Source organism: Cloeon dipterum, chromosome X, assembly GCF_949628265.1.
Source record: "Cloeon dipterum chromosome X, ieCloDipt1.1, whole genome shotgun sequence".
In the NCBI taxonomy this organism is placed as follows: Eukaryota; Metazoa; Arthropoda; class Insecta; order Ephemeroptera; family Baetidae; genus Cloeon; species Cloeon dipterum.
Window position 1 is genome coordinate 28,788,091 of NC_088790.1, and position 17,424 is coordinate 28,805,514.

The 17,424-nt window shown below is 37.5% G+C and overlaps 1 protein-coding gene and 1 long non-coding RNA gene across 3 annotated transcripts; both read left to right on the forward strand.

The window, feature by feature from the left end:
- The first annotated feature begins 871 nt into the window (after positions 1-871).
- LOC135944868 (uncharacterized) lies at positions 872-1,788 on the forward strand. The gene is made up of 4 exons (XR_010575377.1): positions 872-988; positions 1,097-1,298; positions 1,351-1,476; positions 1,535-1,788. It is a non-coding gene; the product is annotated as an uncharacterized LOC135944868 (long non-coding RNA).
- Positions 1,789-9,347: 7,559 nt separating this feature from the next.
- LOC135946050 (uncharacterized) lies at positions 9,348-15,071 on the forward strand. Of its 2 annotated transcripts, none has more exons than XM_065494082.1 (6): positions 9,348-9,398; positions 9,554-9,621; positions 10,971-11,077; positions 11,290-11,491; positions 11,545-11,670; positions 14,826-15,071. In XM_065494082.1, the coding sequence occupies exons 1-6, from the start codon at positions 9,356-9,358 to the stop codon at positions 15,006-15,008; spliced, it is 729 nt and encodes a 242-aa protein (XP_065350154.1). In that variant the 5' UTR covers positions 9,348-9,355; the 3' UTR covers positions 15,009-15,071. The 2 variants fall into 2 exon arrangements, with proteins under 2 accessions (XP_065350154.1, XP_065350155.1); XM_065494083.1 differs by lacking the exon at positions 14,826-15,071 and adding an exon at positions 11,725-11,959.
- The last annotated feature ends 2,353 nt before the right edge of the window (positions 15,072-17,424 follow it).

Sequence of the window (17,424 nt, forward strand, 5' to 3'; positions counted from 1 at the left end):
AGTAATAAATTTGATAAAAAAATAATACATTTTAACGTCAAATTTAAAAGCTAATATGTCAGAAGCGGAAAATCAGAAGATAATAGCGTGTCTAGTTCTTGACTGTTTGTCACTTGTGCCATTTGTTAAAGATATTATATTGCTTCCCTTTGAGATTGCGTTTTTTATAAAAGCAGGTGGAAATGCTAGTTTGGTTACATTGTCCCTCAAAATGCTGTCCAACGTGCTTCTCGTCGGCTTCTTTCTTTGCTGCCCTTTTTCCTCAAGTATGATTATTTGCATTTCGTTTCTTTTCTAAACTGGCTAATTGATATTTGTTGCAAAAGAGAACCCATTTTAAGATATTATTAAACCTTCTATAGAGGTTTTTTAATCTCTAAATTTTATTTGTTCATGTCTAGATTTCATCAAATCGAAACGCCACTCTTCTGATTTACCTTTTATTTCCAATTGCAGTGGTTGGTGGGCAGGATGAAGCAGTAGTGGTTACGGACGCAAGTCCGACTGAGTTCCCCTACGTGGTAAGGACATTTTTCAATCTCACGACTACTTTCGGTATTTCTCATATTAAATGAATTACAAATTAAATTCAAACTTTTCGTCTGCGTGACCTGGGAAGCTTGCAAAATGATTATTTTGATACGCATTCGTGTTGCAAATGCATGCTGATTTAAAAAAATGCATGCTTGCTTCCCCATTGACTTCTGGAATTTTGAACGATTACGGAAATTCAATCATGGTCGGCATATCGCAAAAATTGTTATCGCCAATGGTTCAATGCGGCTGCCGCGATTATGCGAAAGTTTAATCATGGCCGGCATATTGCATCAATTAATTGTTTTACATATAATTTAAATTGTTTTTTACCGTAAAAAACGCAGGTTCGGATTCACCTTTTTTACTCTGGCCTGGCTCTTGATATAACCCTTCCTGGAATGGTGGTCAGTAGTAAATTCGTGCTAATCCCTTTTCTGACAAGCTTTGTAAGGTACGTGAGTTTCTTAAATGCTACATATTTGTATGATTGACGTTGATTGCACCTTGATAACAAAATGATTCAACTGTGTGGAAATTACTTGGCATTTTAACTTCACAGCACTTTGAATTTCACAATCACTGACCAGTTTGGCGTCGTTCGACCACATGTCAAAATCGGACCAATCTTAGACGGCCGGTTTACATATTCCAAAGTATGTAACAAATTTGGTGGAGCAAAGTATCCGCTCCGCGAAAGCGACTTTAAAAATGTGACGGACGCCATCCCTGACGCGCAGCTACTTTCCTACAATATCACATCGGTATGAATTTTTCTGAGATTCCGATTTGTTGTACTTATACACCTTTGTAAAGCCGGTCCTGAGAAAGGTGACTGTCCCTGTGATGAGCAACACCGACTGCGCTACCGCTACGGCCTCAGACGCCGCAAACATTACCAATATGTGCGTGGATGTCAGTGGTTTTACGGACTTGTGCCAGGTTTGCGCGATTAAAATATGTATTTTTGTTTGCAATGACCAAAAGCAATTTTTTACAGGTCTTCTCATATGAAAGTGATGAATATGTGTCTGCTTGGGGTCCAGTGCTAGCGATTGGTGGCCAGGTACAAGGCTTACCTTCTTCTAATAACGATAGCGATAGCGACCCATGCAACGGATCTTATTGGCAATTTGCAAACCTCGCCGTTTACCGCCAGAATTTGACTACTGAAATTCCTGAAGTGGATATCTTTTAGTTAAAGTTTTTCCGATCAGAAAATATTATTTGTCAACACAATAAATTTTCTCTGCCTTGTAATCTCAGCTTTTTAGTCATGACACATTTAATACCTTTCCCTTTTTCTGAAAATCAATTAATATTAAAATCTCTACGCTTTGTTGCCGAGATATCTTTGATATTAATGAAATTATCTGAAAGGGTTATCTATCGTTTTTGTATGCAGAAAAACTGAAATCAATATTTCCTTTTTCTCCCAAGAACATATTTGGGAATTTTTTTATCATTTCAATTTTTTGTCTAAATGAGAGGCTGCTGAATCGTTCTTCATTATTTTAAAATTATTAAAACAAATATTTTAAAGGCAATATGCGTTTTCAAACACTCTACCACCGATCGTAGATAATTAATTGTATATTTCTTGGAAGTTGGAATTAGATATCTACCCCTCAAAATTTATAATGGGGTGGTTTGGGCCGTGAATAATTTTAGCAGAATTAAATTTGCGTTCTTTGTATTGAATTGTATGCTTTTCCCAAACATTTATAACCTCAAATCTGAAGACACATTTTTAGTTTATCTTGAGTCCTGCACCAATAAACAACATAAAATGACAAAAATCGCTTTTGAGAATGAAGATTCAAATTTGTTTTTGAAAAAATTTCCCATCAAGTGTGCGTGGAAATAAAATCAGGGCGACTAAGACTCATAGTTTTTATTCATCCAAACAGAACAGAGAAGATTCAACACATTTCCAACTACAACAGCTACACGCAAAATTCTCGTTACTAAAAAGAAAACGATGGTACGCGGCGAAAGATGAGATAAAAGCGGTCCGCAGAAAACGCCAAGATGTGTCCAAAATGCTGGGATTTCGAGGGGGGAAATGGAATTAAAAGTGGTTTCTCCTCGTAGGACGCGTGAAATTCGCTCCAGGGCTGCGAGTAGAGGGTGTGCACCCCCAACTGTGTGTGCGGGGGTGCTCTCGAGCGAGCGGCCGGTGCTGTTTGCAAACAGCGGTGGCCATCGAGACCTCTCGATGCCTGCCTTTTGTTTCTCAAGTGTTGAATCAAGCCTTCAAATGCGAGCGGGTGACGCCCGAGCCCCAAAAGCGCTCACACCCACGGCGTCCACCCCTCGTAGTGCTGGCACAGGTTGTCCAGGCTGGTCGACTGGCTGATGATCATGCCCACCTGCTCCTGCACCGTCATCGCATCCCCGCGGCCGGCTCCACGTCCCGGCCCTCCAACTTGGCCTTCACTCGACGCAAAACGCCCATCGCGAATGCGTTGCGTTCTTGCGGAGCTGCGAAAATTTCATTTTTTATTTTAAATTGTTCATTGTGAGCTGATTTGGAATCGCTTTTCTCAAAAAATGTGGGATGGTTTTGACTCATTTCAAGCAAAATTAACGATATCAAATACGAAATGGAAAAATAAAAGGTAAATAGCTTAATTTTTTGCGGGACATTTTTGCTGTTTAAATCGCGGTATCTCATCTCCTCGTGGTCTAACGTCAAAATTTAGAAGCGCTTTTTGGATTTGACTTGTCGAGAGCCCAATCGAATTTGATCTAGTCAACTGACCTTAAATTTGGTCTCAAACGGTCGGAAATGATGAGAAATATCCAATGCATTTCTTAATTTATTTGGGCCATAAGGATTGAGAACTTCCGTCCCTTTTTTTAATTAGCATAATTAGCGAAATTTAAAATTCTGAGCTGTTTTAAAATATACACATTTTTCCCTCTATTTATAAAATAGCAAATTACCGTAAGACCTGCATCCTCCGATTAGAGATGCAAAATTAGTGTCACAAAATATTTACAACTAATTGTAATTTCTGCATTAATTTAAAAACACGTAAAAAAATTTTTTAAATAGGCCTAGTCCCAGAAACAACTGAGAAGTCTAATACCTCTTATTTGAAAAAAGAAATAAATATAACCATTTAGAAACGTTAATTTCCTTTTGAGTGGAAATTTCTGTAGAAATATGGAACAAACCCTAAGGAAGCTGCATTTAATAGAAAAATGATTTTTACGTCGGTCGCAGTGCCCTTTTTGTAATGAGATAAAGCCTTGTTTTGTCTGCTCAAAATTTTGCTCATTGGTTGGACGAGTGGACAGCATCTCGCGATTTTCAGTTGGCGGCTGTTTTTCAAGCTGCTCGCACTGGCACAAAGCTGACACATCCATCAGGCCGCTGTAAACCAAATTAAACATCGTAGTCAGGCATTTTTGATTAGATTTAATTAAATTGAGCATACTTATTGCTTGTTCCAAGGCGCCGAGCTGGTGCAGCAGCGCTTTAATGTGGTTTTGGCACTGCACAATGGCCGAGATCTCTTTCCGTAAGGGTTTTTTTTAATTTATGAAATGTACTTCCTTTTTTAGCGTCTCTCTTCCTTCAGTGGCTGAAAGGAAAGAAAGGAAAATAAATAAATATGTTTATGTGAATGGCGTACACTGCAGGAGATATATAGAAGTTAAATAAATTACTGTTGACAAATAGCAGGCCAGCAGTTATTTTATTTAATTCATGGATAATGTCACAGAAAATGGTAATCTCATTTCAAACTCTGTAAGATGGTAACCAAGCAAAAAATATAAAAATTGTTTTTCCTCCTCTGAGTGATATATATGTTAAAAAAGATTTTCTCAAATTTTCTTTGAATCTTTGATTCAATATGTCAACTGACCGCTTTGCTAGAGTTTTGAGGAGCGGCCGAACGCTGCTCATGAAGGAGAAATGGTTCCGATCGGAAGGATGAGCCTCAGTTCTGCCGTGCAGCTTTTAATCTCGGAAAAGGCGGCGATCTGTCTGTCTTGTCAGTGGCGAGCTGCGCCTCCGCGGAGCGGAGCCAGGTGGCATCGACGGGCCGTCCACCGAGCAGCAGCTTTTCCACCAGCGTCGCCGCAGGTTCTGTTTCTGCTCGCACTGGGAAAGCAGCGCGCGCTTCGCCGAAAGATAGTAGAAAAGTGGCCGGTGTGGGAATGAGGTCGTCGTATATATATTTGAAGAGAAAAACAGGAGTGGAAATAAAAATAGAATCAAAATATAAATCAAATGAGTTCTTCCCATGAAGGAGTTTTCACTTTGAGGAATATGGGCACCGGAATAATTATCGAGTTTTTTTTTTTTAAATATGAACCAGAGGGAAAGCAATGGAAACGCCGGTTTTGTGCTGACCATGTCAGCGAAAACATACGCGCTTATATTCGGAGTCATTACCTGCTGTTAAAGTGATGATCATTACGTGTAGCAGCGCGGAAATGGTTAAATAGTTTCAAATTTTTAGTAAATATAACTTGCAAAATATTTTAGAGATTCTGAGAACGATTTCTTTTTTCTTCCACATTTCAAGCTTTTCAGGACAGGAAGTAAGTGATGAAAAATAACAGATAAGAGAGAGAGAGAGTTTTTACTGTTCGTGACTAGATTGTACTAAAATATCATAATATTTCCTCTCTAAAACTGCGTTTTGCATAAATGAAGGTGGACATGCCAGTTTGGTTATATTGCCTCTCAAAATGCTGTCCAAAGTGGTTGTCATCAGTTTCTTGCTCTGCTGCAAATTTTTCCTAAGTATGATTTTTCGCATTTCGGTTCATTTCTAAACTGGCTATTTATTTCTGCAAGGGAAAATTAAGAAATTAATAATTTCGATTTTAAAACTCGTGCAGTTTTTAATCTCATTTTAATTCTTTTATAGCTAGAACACTTTGCTAATTTAAAAAATATTGTTTCCGATTGCAGTGGTTGGTGGCCAAGCGGCAGTGGTTACGGACGCAAGTCCGTCAGAGTTCCCATACGTGGTAAGCACATTTTGTAATCTCAATTTTTGGGGATTGGCTTTGTTTTCTCGCAAAACTGTTAGTGTTAACAATTTTCACCAGTATTTTATATTTCAAAAGAAAATAGTATAAATTTGTATTAGATGAGCGTCTGCGTGTGATCTGGGAAGCTAGCAAAATTTTGATATTCGTTCGTGTTGCTGATTTCCAAAAAATAATTCATGCTCATCTCAATTGGCTTCTGAAATTTTGAACGTAGAGGCCGCGATTGCGAAAATTCAACCGTGGCCGACGTATCGCATCAATTTATAATATTTTAATATATGTAAATTGTTTCTGACCACATGTTAAAATTAATGCAGGTTAGGATTCACACTTTTTTAAATGGCATGCCTTTCGATAACACCCTTCCTGGAATGGTGGTCAGTGGTAAATTCGTGCTAGCCCTTACATCGACAATCACTTTCAGGTATGAGTTCCTTAAATTAAATATATTTTGAGGTTGATTGCACGTTATTAAAATAATATGTGGAAATAATGAGTTTTGTTTTTAATTTTACAGTACTTACAATTTCACAATGACCGACCAGTTTGGTGTGGTTCGATCCCCAGTCAAAATCGAACCAATCGTCAATGACCGATATGCGTACTTCAAAGTATGTAACAAATTTGAAGGAGCAACGTATCCGCTCCGCGAGAGTGACTTTAACGACCTGACGACCGCCATCCCTGACGCCCAGCTAATTTTTTACAATGCATCATCGGTATACATTTTTCAGTTTCCGATTCTTTCATATACACCTTTCAATATTTCAAGCCGGTCCTGAGAAAGGTGACTGTCCCTGTGATGAGCAAAACCGACTGCGCTACCGCTACGGCCTCAGACGCCGCAACAATTACCAATATTTGCGTGGATTTAAGTGGCTTTACTGACTTGTGCTCGGTTTGCGCGATTAAAATATATTTTTTGCAATGATTCAACGTAATGTTTTACAGGTCTTCTTTACCACAACTATATCATATTCATATTCTTGGAGTCCGATGCTAGCGATTGGTGGCCAGGTACGAAGCTTACCTTTTGGTACCAGCTGCAGTGGATCTTTTTGGGTATTTAAGGACATCGCTGCTTTCCGCCAGAATTTGACTACTGAAATTCCTGTTGTGGATATCATTTAGTTAAAGTAATTTTTCCGATCAGAAAATATTATTTGTCATCCCAATAAATTTTTCTCTACCTACTTGTAATCTCAGCTTTTAAATCATGACATTATTAACTTACCCTTTCTAAAACTCATATTAAAATTTCCGCGGTTTGTTGCCTCTCTTTGATATTCCTGAAATTATCCGAAAGGGTTTTCATACTAGGGTTTTTGCAGGATGCAGAACAATCGAAATTTTTCCTTTTTCCCCCTTTTTTCTCCCACGAATATATTTGGGAAATTTTTCTTGATTTCAAATTTATTTGTCTAAATAATAAGAGGCTGCTCAATATGGTTCTTCACCACATTTTACAATTTTCATTAAATCAAATTGTTTCAAGCTTCTAAATTCAAGCCTAATAAATTACACCATATTAAGCTTGAAAATAAACTCTGATTATCAATCTGATTTCGGGAAGATTTGACTTCCAACTGATCGTAGATAATTATTTATATATTTCTTGGAAGATGATAGAATTTGTTATTTGCCCCTTAAAAGGTTTACCGGGGTGGTTTTTGGCCGCAATTAATTTTAGCAGAATTAAATTTGCGTTCTTTTGAGTTCATTTGTATGCTTTTTTCAATAACTAACTCAAATCTTAAGTCATGTTTAGTTTATCCTGAGCTCTTTCACCAACAAACAGTATCATATCACAAATATCACTTGAGAATATGGCCTCCTTGAAGACTCAAATTTATTTTTAGTCATGTCAATTTCCCATCACGTCTGCGTGAAATTAAAAGCAGGGCGGCTAGAAGACTCATTATTTTTTATTGATCCAAACAGAACAGAGAGAAGACTCGACACATTTATAACTACGCGACGGCTACACGCAGAATTCTCGTTGCTAAAAAGGAAACCGATGGTGCGCGGCGAAAGATGAGATAAACGCCGGAATTTTCAGCATTTTTCTAACGAATGTTGTTTCTTTTTTCCTGTATACATAAAAGCATAAAATGCCGTAAGGCCTGCGCTCTCCAAGCAGAGATGCGAAATTATACTGACTCAAAATTCATGGAGCAAAATGTTTTTTCCCGATAAATAACATTTTCAATAAAAAATTGTGATTGAACATTCCAAATTAAATACCGCATGACAGCTTTTACTCAAATCCATATTTTACAGACTTTATATATAATTATATACTACAGTAATTCAATGAATTTTATAATAATGAAATTTTTAGTGAAATACACAAACCATGAAAAGGGACGTTTTTTAGATCAAAAAGATTGCATAATATGGGGTTCACCAATTCAATTTACAATTCATAATGACAATCCTCTCATCCACTGTTTTTTGTAGGAGAAAAACATAGAGAAAAATCCTTTAACACACATACAGATTGTGTCCTAAAAATCATGTACAGTTAAAAAAATACATAGGCAGCACTGTAAATTTTCGAGAAAATCGGCCTCAAACTGAGCATTGTTTTAAATGGAGAATTTTCAACGGAATTGTGTAATCACGATTTTCTCTGAAATTCCGCATTTCCCCAAAAAAAGACTCTGGCTGTCCGATAGATCTCGATGAGAGGATTCCAAATCATGTGAGAAAACATAGTGCAGCAATGTAAATTTCGGAGAAAATTGGCAAAAACAATCTGATTGGTCAGCGCCCAGAGCTGCTGGCCAACAGAGGGGGGCGTTTCACGCCGTCGCTTCTGGTTGCATTACAGAAGGTGGCTGGCGCGCAACTCAATTATCATTTTAATTACGTTTCCATTATCAGAAAAATTAGAAATTTTCGCACATGGTAACCAAGGAATCTGTCCTTGAAAATCAATAAAAAATTTATTTATATTATACGCAGTCTCTGATAGCCATAAGGGTCCGAGTTTGCCTCTGAAAATCATTTAAATTATTAAAATAAAAGAAACATTTTTTTCTGAGATGATTCTTGAATAAATTAACTTAATTTTGGGTATTTTGATTTTTCCCAAAAAAATTTTAAACGTTCTAGTAATGAAAACGCCGGTTCATCTGTGTTGTCCATGTCAGCGGAAACATTATACTTATTCGGCGTCATTAATAATGGTTTACTGATCGAAATTTTTTTTGTTCTTCTGTTAACTTGAGCCACACGTGGAGCAGCACGGAAATAGTTAACTTAGTTTCATTGTTGTACACACTCTGACCTGCACTGACAAGTGACCAACCACCGCGTGTTATATGTATGAATTGGCCCTTTATTTTTCTTTAAACGACAAGCGAGCACTGATTAAGTTTAAAAATTTCCGCGCTGCTGCGATGGAGAAGGCGACTGGGAAGAAAATTTGCCTTTTATTTTTTGATGGCGATGTACGCAACAGCACAAATCAGACTTCATTTATATTTTTATTATCATTTTCTAAAAGTCATTTTGATGCTCTGTAAATTTTTCTTTTTTTCTTCCACACTTCAGCTTTACAGCACATGAAGGAGAAATGATAATAAAACCCATTAAATTTAAAAATAAATATATTATCAAAAGCGGATAAGCAGAAAATGAAAAAAAATAGATAGTAGAGGTCGGAGTGCTTCTTGACAGTCCGTGACTTGCAGATTGTAATGAAATATTATAATATTTCCCCCACGAGACTGCGTTTTGTATAAAAGCAGGTGGAAATGCTAATTTGGTTATATTGTCCGTCAAGATGCTGTTCAGAATGGTTGCCATCAGCTTCTTGCTTTGCTGCCCATTTTTATTCAGTATGGTTTTTCGCATTTCGTTTCGTTTTTTTTTATTATTGCAAGGGAAATTTAAGAAAATATCATTTTTATTAGTTTATATGGCTAGACTTTATCAAATCAGAACACCGGCCACTTTTCAAATTTACTTATATGCATTTTGTTTCCGATTGCAGTTGCGGTTGTAGAGCAGGGTCAAGCAGTAGTGGTTACGGACGCAGATCCGTCCGAGTACCCATACGCGGTAAGCACGTTTTTTAATCTCAGTTCTTTCGGCATTCATCGTAACGGGATAAAATAGCACAAAAACAGGGTGAATGTTTAGCAATCTAAAGCTTAAAGTGGATTGATTCGCGCAATTAATTTGAATTTTAGAGAATTGATCAAATTGTTAGTTTAAATATGTATATAACAATCACAAAAATGTGAAATCATAAAATTATATATGATCTAGATGAGTAACAATTATATTAAATATCAGAAATGGATGAATTTCCAAAAAAACGTTTTCATTAAAATGGTAATGTATTTTTCGCTTCAATTTTTCGATTCGAATTATGATTGAGTCCTATATACTTGTCGAAATAAACAGGAGAAATTATACAGCTTTCCCAACCATCAATAATTTTTCAGAAATTTTCAGTTTCATTTTTTATTTTTGATGAATACTTTCTATTATTTTTACATTTTGCAACGTTTGTTTCGCGTTTGGCATCTTTTCCAATTTTGATCATGTATTTTAATTTCTATTTCATTAATATTAACATTAAAAAATAATATGCTTTTGAATTAGATCTTTTCAAACACGATTCAAGAATTCATTTCGACACAGCATGCATTTTAGCGACCTATGTCTATGAAAATATGTTCCACTTTTGATTTGCTCACAGCCTCACAAAACGATCGTTTACCTTTTTGATACTTAATGTTTTTTTCCTGGTTGTTGCTTTCTTATTTAGTTAATTACAAAAAATTAAATTTAAACATTTGTGACCTGGCAAATCCTTAAACTGAAGTCACCTTAATTAAAATACATTTGCTCATTTCCAAAAACGTCTTTCTCATACAATTTTTTTTGCTCTTTTTATCCCTGTCCTCGGAGCGGGAAGGGCGCGCACTGCACTAGCACGAATGCTGAATTCCGAGTGCGAATAACACCGCAAACGGATATTATGGGCGCACCAGGCCGCACATTTCAGGGACCCAGCCCACTCAAGGGCCACTAAACTTGTCTCCGCACCGAGGAATTTTTTTTAAACGCTAGACATTCGTCCCGTGAAGCCAAATCACGCATGCTGGAAAGGTGCAAAGCAGCAAGTAGCGAGTCGCCTCCCAGCCCGTTGAACAATTTGAGCAATTCGAGTCACTAAACCAACCACTTTTTGCCATCTCTGACATTGGGTAGCCAGTATTAGATCTCCGAACTGCTCAAATACCTCTCATTGCTTTGACACTCCTGAGAGTGCCTTAACAATGCGAGCCAACGGGCTGGTTAACTTCTGAAATTTTGAACGTGGTAGCCACGATTGCGAAAGTTTAATCGTAGCCGGCATATCGCATCAATTGTTTTTTACCACCTCTGTTAAAACGCAGGTCAGGTTTCACCTTTTTCAACCTGGCTTCCCGTTTGATATCACTTATCCTGGAATGGTGGTCAGTAGTAAATTCGTGCTACTCACTTTCGCGTCAGCCATTGTCAGGTATGAGTTCCTTAAATACAATATATTTTTATCATTGAAGTTGATTGCAGTTTGCAATTAAAATTACTTTACAATTATGTTCAAACTGATATTATTTTGTCTGGATATGGCAATGTATGGGGCAAAATAGCCCTGCAGAACCATAATAAAGATTACTTTGAAACTAAAATTATTCAACTGTGTGGAAATGACTTGACATTTTAACTTCTCAGCTCCTATAATTTCACAATCACTGACCAGTTTGGCGTGGCTCGAACCCCTGTCAAAAACGGATCAATCGTCTCTGGCCGGTTTACATATTTCAAAGTATGTAACAAATTTCGTGGAGCAAAGTATCCGCTCCGTGAAAGTGACTTTAACAACCTGACCACCGCCATCCCTGACGCTCAGATAATTTTTTACAATGCAACATCGGTATACATTTTTCAGTTTCCGATTTTTCTTATACACCTTGTAAATATTTAAAGACGGTCCTGAGAAAGGTGACTGTCCCTGTGATGAACAAAACTGCCTGCGCTACCGCTACAAACTCGAGCTCCGCAACAATGACCGATATGTGCGTGGATAGCAGTGGATTTACTGACTTGTGCCCGGTTTGCGCGATAAAAATATAATTTTTGGCAATGATCAAACGCAATGTTTTACAGGTCTTCTATAATGCAGATTCCGCATCTTTTTGGTATTCATTGCTAGCGATTGGTGGCCAAGTACAAGGCTATTCTTTAAATTTCGCCTGCACCGTATCTTATTGGGAATTCGGAAACCTCGCTGTTATCCGCCAGAATTTGACTAGTGAAATTCCTGTTGTGGATATCGTTTAGATCAAGCTTTTCCGATCAGAAAATATTATTTGGCAGTACAATAAATTTTCTCTGCATTGTAATCTCAGCTTTTTAGTAATTAATAATTTTAGCATAGTTAAATTTGTGTTCCTTGGGTTGAATTGTATGCTTTTCCCAATCATAACCTAAACTCTGAAGTCATTTTTAGTTTATCTTGAGTCCTTCACTGACAAACAGAATAATATCTGACACAAAATTCACTTGAGAATGAAGATTCAATTTTTTTCGATTAAATTTCCTACAATGTGCGTGCGTGAAAAAAAATCAGGGCGACCAAGACTCATAGTTTTTATTGATAAAAACAGAACAGAGAGAAGACTCAGCACATTTCTAACTCCGACAGCTACACGCGTAATTCTCGTTGCCAAAAAGTAAAACAAAGATGAGATAAAAGCGGCCGGCAGAAAAAGCCAAGATGTGTCAAAAGGGCAAAATGTAAAGAGATGGAGATTGGAGAGGAAAATAGAATTAAAAGTGGTTGCTCGTCCTTGAAGGACGCGCGAAATTCTCTCCAGGGCTGCGAGGAGAGGGTGTGCACCCCCCAACTGAGTGAGCGGGCGTGCTCAAGCTAGAGCGAGTGGCCACGTTTTTACTTTTATGTATTCAGACATTCAGAGTCAGTTAATATGATGTAAAAAATATAGTTGACTGTTACTCGTTACATATAGTAGAAAAGTATCCGGTGTCCGGTGCCGAAATGAGGTTATGGCCGCCGCACTTACTGGCGCAAGTCAAACTCATATTCTCCCAAATCGGTAGAGGGCAGTGTAACTGCTATGCGATAAGCGCGTTACCTGCACTGACCCTTCCACCTCGCAGGACGATGGTCATGTCAACCTCTCACTCCAAATAGGAAATTCCGTGCGAGGAAAAATATTTGAAGCAGCAATATAATAATTACAACAGACCAGCATTCAGGGTAAGTCATTCATTGTGATAAATTATTGTGAAATATTTATTATTTAATGTGCAATATTTGTGATCGTGAATTATTTGTATTACAGTCTTGTGCCGCTACCTTAATTAGACGACAGTTAAAAGATGAGGGAAATCAAAAGACGTTTTTCCATAATATGGGTTCCTCGATATTATCCGCAAGGTCGTAATATAATTTTGAAGAGATAAGAGTTATACGGTGTTCAAAATAAAAATGGAATTTAAATCAAATCAGTTATTGACATGGAGGAGCTTTCACATCAAAATAGCTTTTTTTGAAGATGAGTCAGGAATTCTAGCGTCGGTTCTGTGCAGACCATTTCATCGGAAACATACTTATTTGGATAGTGAGTTATCATTTAAATCGATATTTTTGTATCTGTTAATCACGGAGCGGCGCGTATTTTTTCTATTTTGAATATAATTTCCTTAAAAGTCATTTTAATATTCTGAAAAATTTCAGTTCAGTTTTTAAGTAAAGCTTGTAATGAGAGTATGGTAAAAAAACACAATAAGTACCTTTAAATTCTTGTGTAAACATATCAGAAGCGGAAAAGCTGAAGATAAAAAAGCAATTACTTCTTGAATGTTAATTTCGTGTCTTTTGCCGATTGTAAAAGATATTAAAATTTCTCCCCTTGAGACTGCGTTTATAAAAGCAGGAAATGCTATTGTGGTCAAAGAGGCCCTCAAAATTCTGTCCAACAAGGTTGTCATCAGCTTCTTGCTCTGCTGCCCATTCTTCTTAAGTATGATTTTTTATGTTTATTTTCTAAACTGGCTATTAATATTACAAGGGAAAATTAAGAAATTAATCATGTACGTGTTAAAACTCGTGAAGTTGTACAATCTCATTTACATTACTTCTTATAATGGCTAGACTTCATTAAATCAGAACACCAGCCACTTTTCTAATTCAAATATTGTTTCCGATTGCAGTGGTTGTTGAGCAGGGCCAAGCAGTGGTGGTTACGGACGCAAGTCCGTCCGAGTACCCATACGTGGTAAGCACATTTTTTTTATCAATCTCAGTATTTCGGGTTTCGCTTTGATACTTAATTGTCTATCTGTTTATTTATTTCTTATTTAATGAATTTTACAAATTAAATTTTAACATTTCGTCTGTGTGACTTTTGGGAAGCGTGCAAAACGAATATTTTGCTATTCGTTCGTGTTGAAAAACCTTAAACTGAGTCACCTTATGCTGATTTCCAAAAATTTTATGCTCATCCCAATTGACCTCTGAAATTTTGAACGCGACAGCCGGGGTTGCGCAAGTTTCATCCTGGCCGGCGTATATTGCATCACTTTGTTGGTAACATGAATTGTTTTTGACCACCTATTTTGAAACGCAGGTTAGGTCTCACATGTTTCTCGCTGACCTCACTACCGATATCACTTTTCCTGGATTGGTGGTCAGCAGACAGTTTGTGCTACTCTTTACACCGGAAAGCCAATTCAAGTAATGAGTTTCTTAAATTTTCAATAAATCATTGAGGTTGATTGCAGCTTGCAAATGACTTGACATATTTTAATCTTCACAGACGTTTTAATTTCACAATCAGTGACCAGTTTGATGTTGTTCGAACCCCTGTAAAAAACGGATCAACCGTCAAGGACCAGTTTATGTAACAAATTTCAAGGAGCAACATATCCACTCCGCGAAAGTGACTTTAACAACCTGACGGCCGCCGTCCCTGACACCCAGCTAATTTTTTTCTATGAAACATCGGTATGAATTTTCAGAGTGTTCGCTATTTGTTGTTATTCACCTTTGTAAATATTTACAGCCTGTCTTAAAGAAGGTGACTGTCCCTGTGATGAGCAAAACCGACTGCGCGACCGTTTCGGCCTCAGACCCCGCAACAATGACCTATATTTGCGTGGATAGCAGTGGATTTACTGACTTGTGCCAGGTTTGCGCGATAAAAATATAATTTTTTGCAATGATCAAACGGAATGTTTTATAGGTCTTCTTTTTAAATGGTCCAGATCATTCATTTGGTTGGAATCCAGTGCTAGCGATTGGTGGCCAGGTACAAGGCTTACCTTTTGGTTTCGGCTGCGACCAATCTTATTGGAAATGTACGGACATCGCTCTTTTCCTCCAGAACTTGACAAGTGAAATTCCTGTTGTGGATATTTTCGTTTAGTTAGATTTTTCCGATCAGAAAATTTTATTTGTCAATAACACAATAAATGTTCTCCGCCTGGTACTCTCAGAATTTTAGTCGTGAAACTGATTTCTTTTGTCAAATTTTCTTAAATTAAAATCTCCACGTCATGTTGCCTTTAATATTCCAAAAAATCAATCCGATCATGGCAGATTTGACCAATACGGACCGTAGATACTAGTTGATATATTTATTGGAAAGTTGGATTTTGTTATTTACTCCTTAGAGGAATTTCGAGGGTGGATTTGAGCCGTAATCAATTTTAATTAATTAATTGGCGTTGATTTGTATTCTTTTCTCAATCATAACCTCAAATCTAAAATCTCATATATGTTTAATTTATTATGATTTCTGGACCAACAAGAAATGCTTGAGAATCGCCTCCCTAGAGAATTGAAAAATTGATTGATTGTTTATTCTCACCGTAAAATTTACATTCATGTTAAAAAACAGTTTGTCAATATAATTTAAAAAAGCACATAGTGAGAAAAGGCACCATTCCTGGCAAACATCTCGCTAAAACTCTACCCGGGAGGGCAGAGCCGGAATGGGCCTTGAAAGGAGGGGAATTAAGCTGCACTAGAAACACGCACTCACATACGCCTTACACTTGGAAGGAAACTGTGCCGCCGTACAGTCTTTCAATGCGGGTGGTGCAGCATTCCAAAAAGCGACAACTCGAAAATCAAACACACACTGGCCGAGATCGGTGCGCGCTGGTGGCTGTTGCAGCCGCGGATGCAGCGGGTCGTCGCCGCGGTGCACGCGGCCCAAGCTGATGCGTGCCATTGCGTTGTAGTCTGTGAGGCCGCAGAGACTCTTATTGAAGAGGAGCAGGTCGTTATACATCAGCTGGGCTGGGACGGACAGCATTTTCTGGTTTTGCGGCGGCGGGACGTGGCGACCATAGATGAAGTGGAGGGCTTTGTTTTGGGTTCTAGCCATCTTCCCGATGTTTGCCTTGGTCCAGAGAAGAATAAATTTATTTTTAGATTAAATTTCCCATCTCGTTTGTGAATGAAAATAAAAGCAGAGCAGCTAACAATATAAGACTCAGTTTTTTTATCCAAACAGAACAGAGAGAAAACACATTTCTAACTACGGCAGCTAACACGTACAGTTCTCGCTGCTAAAAAAGAAACCGATAATGCGCGTCAAAAAATGAGGTAAAAGCGGCTCGCAGAAAACGCCAAGATGAATCCAACGGGCAAAATGTTGGGAGTTCCACGGGGAAAATGGGATAAAAAGAAGGTTGCTCCTCGTAGGACGCGTGAAATTCGCTCCAGCGCTGCGAGGAGAGGGTTTGCACCCTCAATTGTGTGACTGGGGGTGCTCTCGAGCGAGGGGCCGCAGTTTTACTTATTTGTAAATAGTCAGAGTCCGTTGATGATGGAAATATAATTATACTTATCGAAATTTTCGGATCTATTCTGTTAATTTGAACTACTCACGGAGCAGCGTGGAAATGGTTTTCTTATTTCCACTTGGAATATTATATTGTAACAGTTATTCGAATATTCTGGAAAGATTTGCATTTTCCTTCCCCATATCAGGGAGTAATAAATTTGATAAAAAAAAACACATTTTAACGTCAAATTCAAAAGCTAATATGTCAGAAGCGGAAAAGCAGAAGATAATAGCGTGTCCAGTTCTTGACTGTTTGTCACTTGTGCCATTTGTTAAAGCTATTATATTGCTTCCCTTTGAGATTGCGTTCTTTATAAAAGCAGGTGGAAATGCTAGTTTGGTTACATTGTCCCTCAAAATGCTGTCCAACGTGCTTCTCGTCGGCTTCTTTCTTTGCTGCCCTTTTTCCTCAAGTATGATTATTTGCATTTCGTTTCTTTTCTAAAACTAAACTAACTAAATTGTTATTGCAAAGAGAAAACATTTTAAGATATTATTAAACCTTCTATAGAGGTTTTTTAATCTCTAAATTTTATTTGTTCCTGTCTAGATTTCATCAAATCGAAACGCCACTTTTCTGATTTACCTTTTATTTCCGATTGCAGTGGTTGGTGGGCAGGATGAAGCAGTAAAGGTTACGGACGCAAGTCCGACTGAGTTCCCCTACGTGGTAAGGAGATTTTTTAATCTGGGCCCTTTTGAGAATGGTCGTGAGTCGTGACAAGATAAAAAAACAAAAAAATCAGAGCTTTAAAAACTAGCAAACACAACTATAAAAATTTGTTCATCACGCAGCGATCGTCAAACTCATTGAAATTTGTTTTCTCTATCTGTTTATAGTTTTTTGTCAAAAATAATATGAATTCCAAATTTATATGACGTAAATGACGCTGTTTGGCCTGAGAAGCTTGCAAAACGATTATTAATTTGCTTTTCGTTCGTGTTAGAAAACATTAACTGCGTAGTGAACTTTAAATATAATTATGCT

Excerpts from the sequence above, each read along its gene's own strand:
- LOC135946050 (XM_065494082.1), top strand. The coding sequence starts at position 9,356 with ATGGTTGCCATCAGCTTCTTGCTTTGCTGCCCATTTTTATTCA. Across the intron at positions 9,622-10,970 it reads CGTCCGAGTACCCATACGCG|GTCAGGTTTCACCTTTTTCA; the intron begins GTAAGCACGTTT and ends GTTAAAACGCAG. Across the intron at positions 11,492-11,544 it reads TTTTTTACAATGCAACATCG|ACGGTCCTGAGAAAGGTGAC; the intron begins GTATACATTTTT and ends AAATATTTAAAG.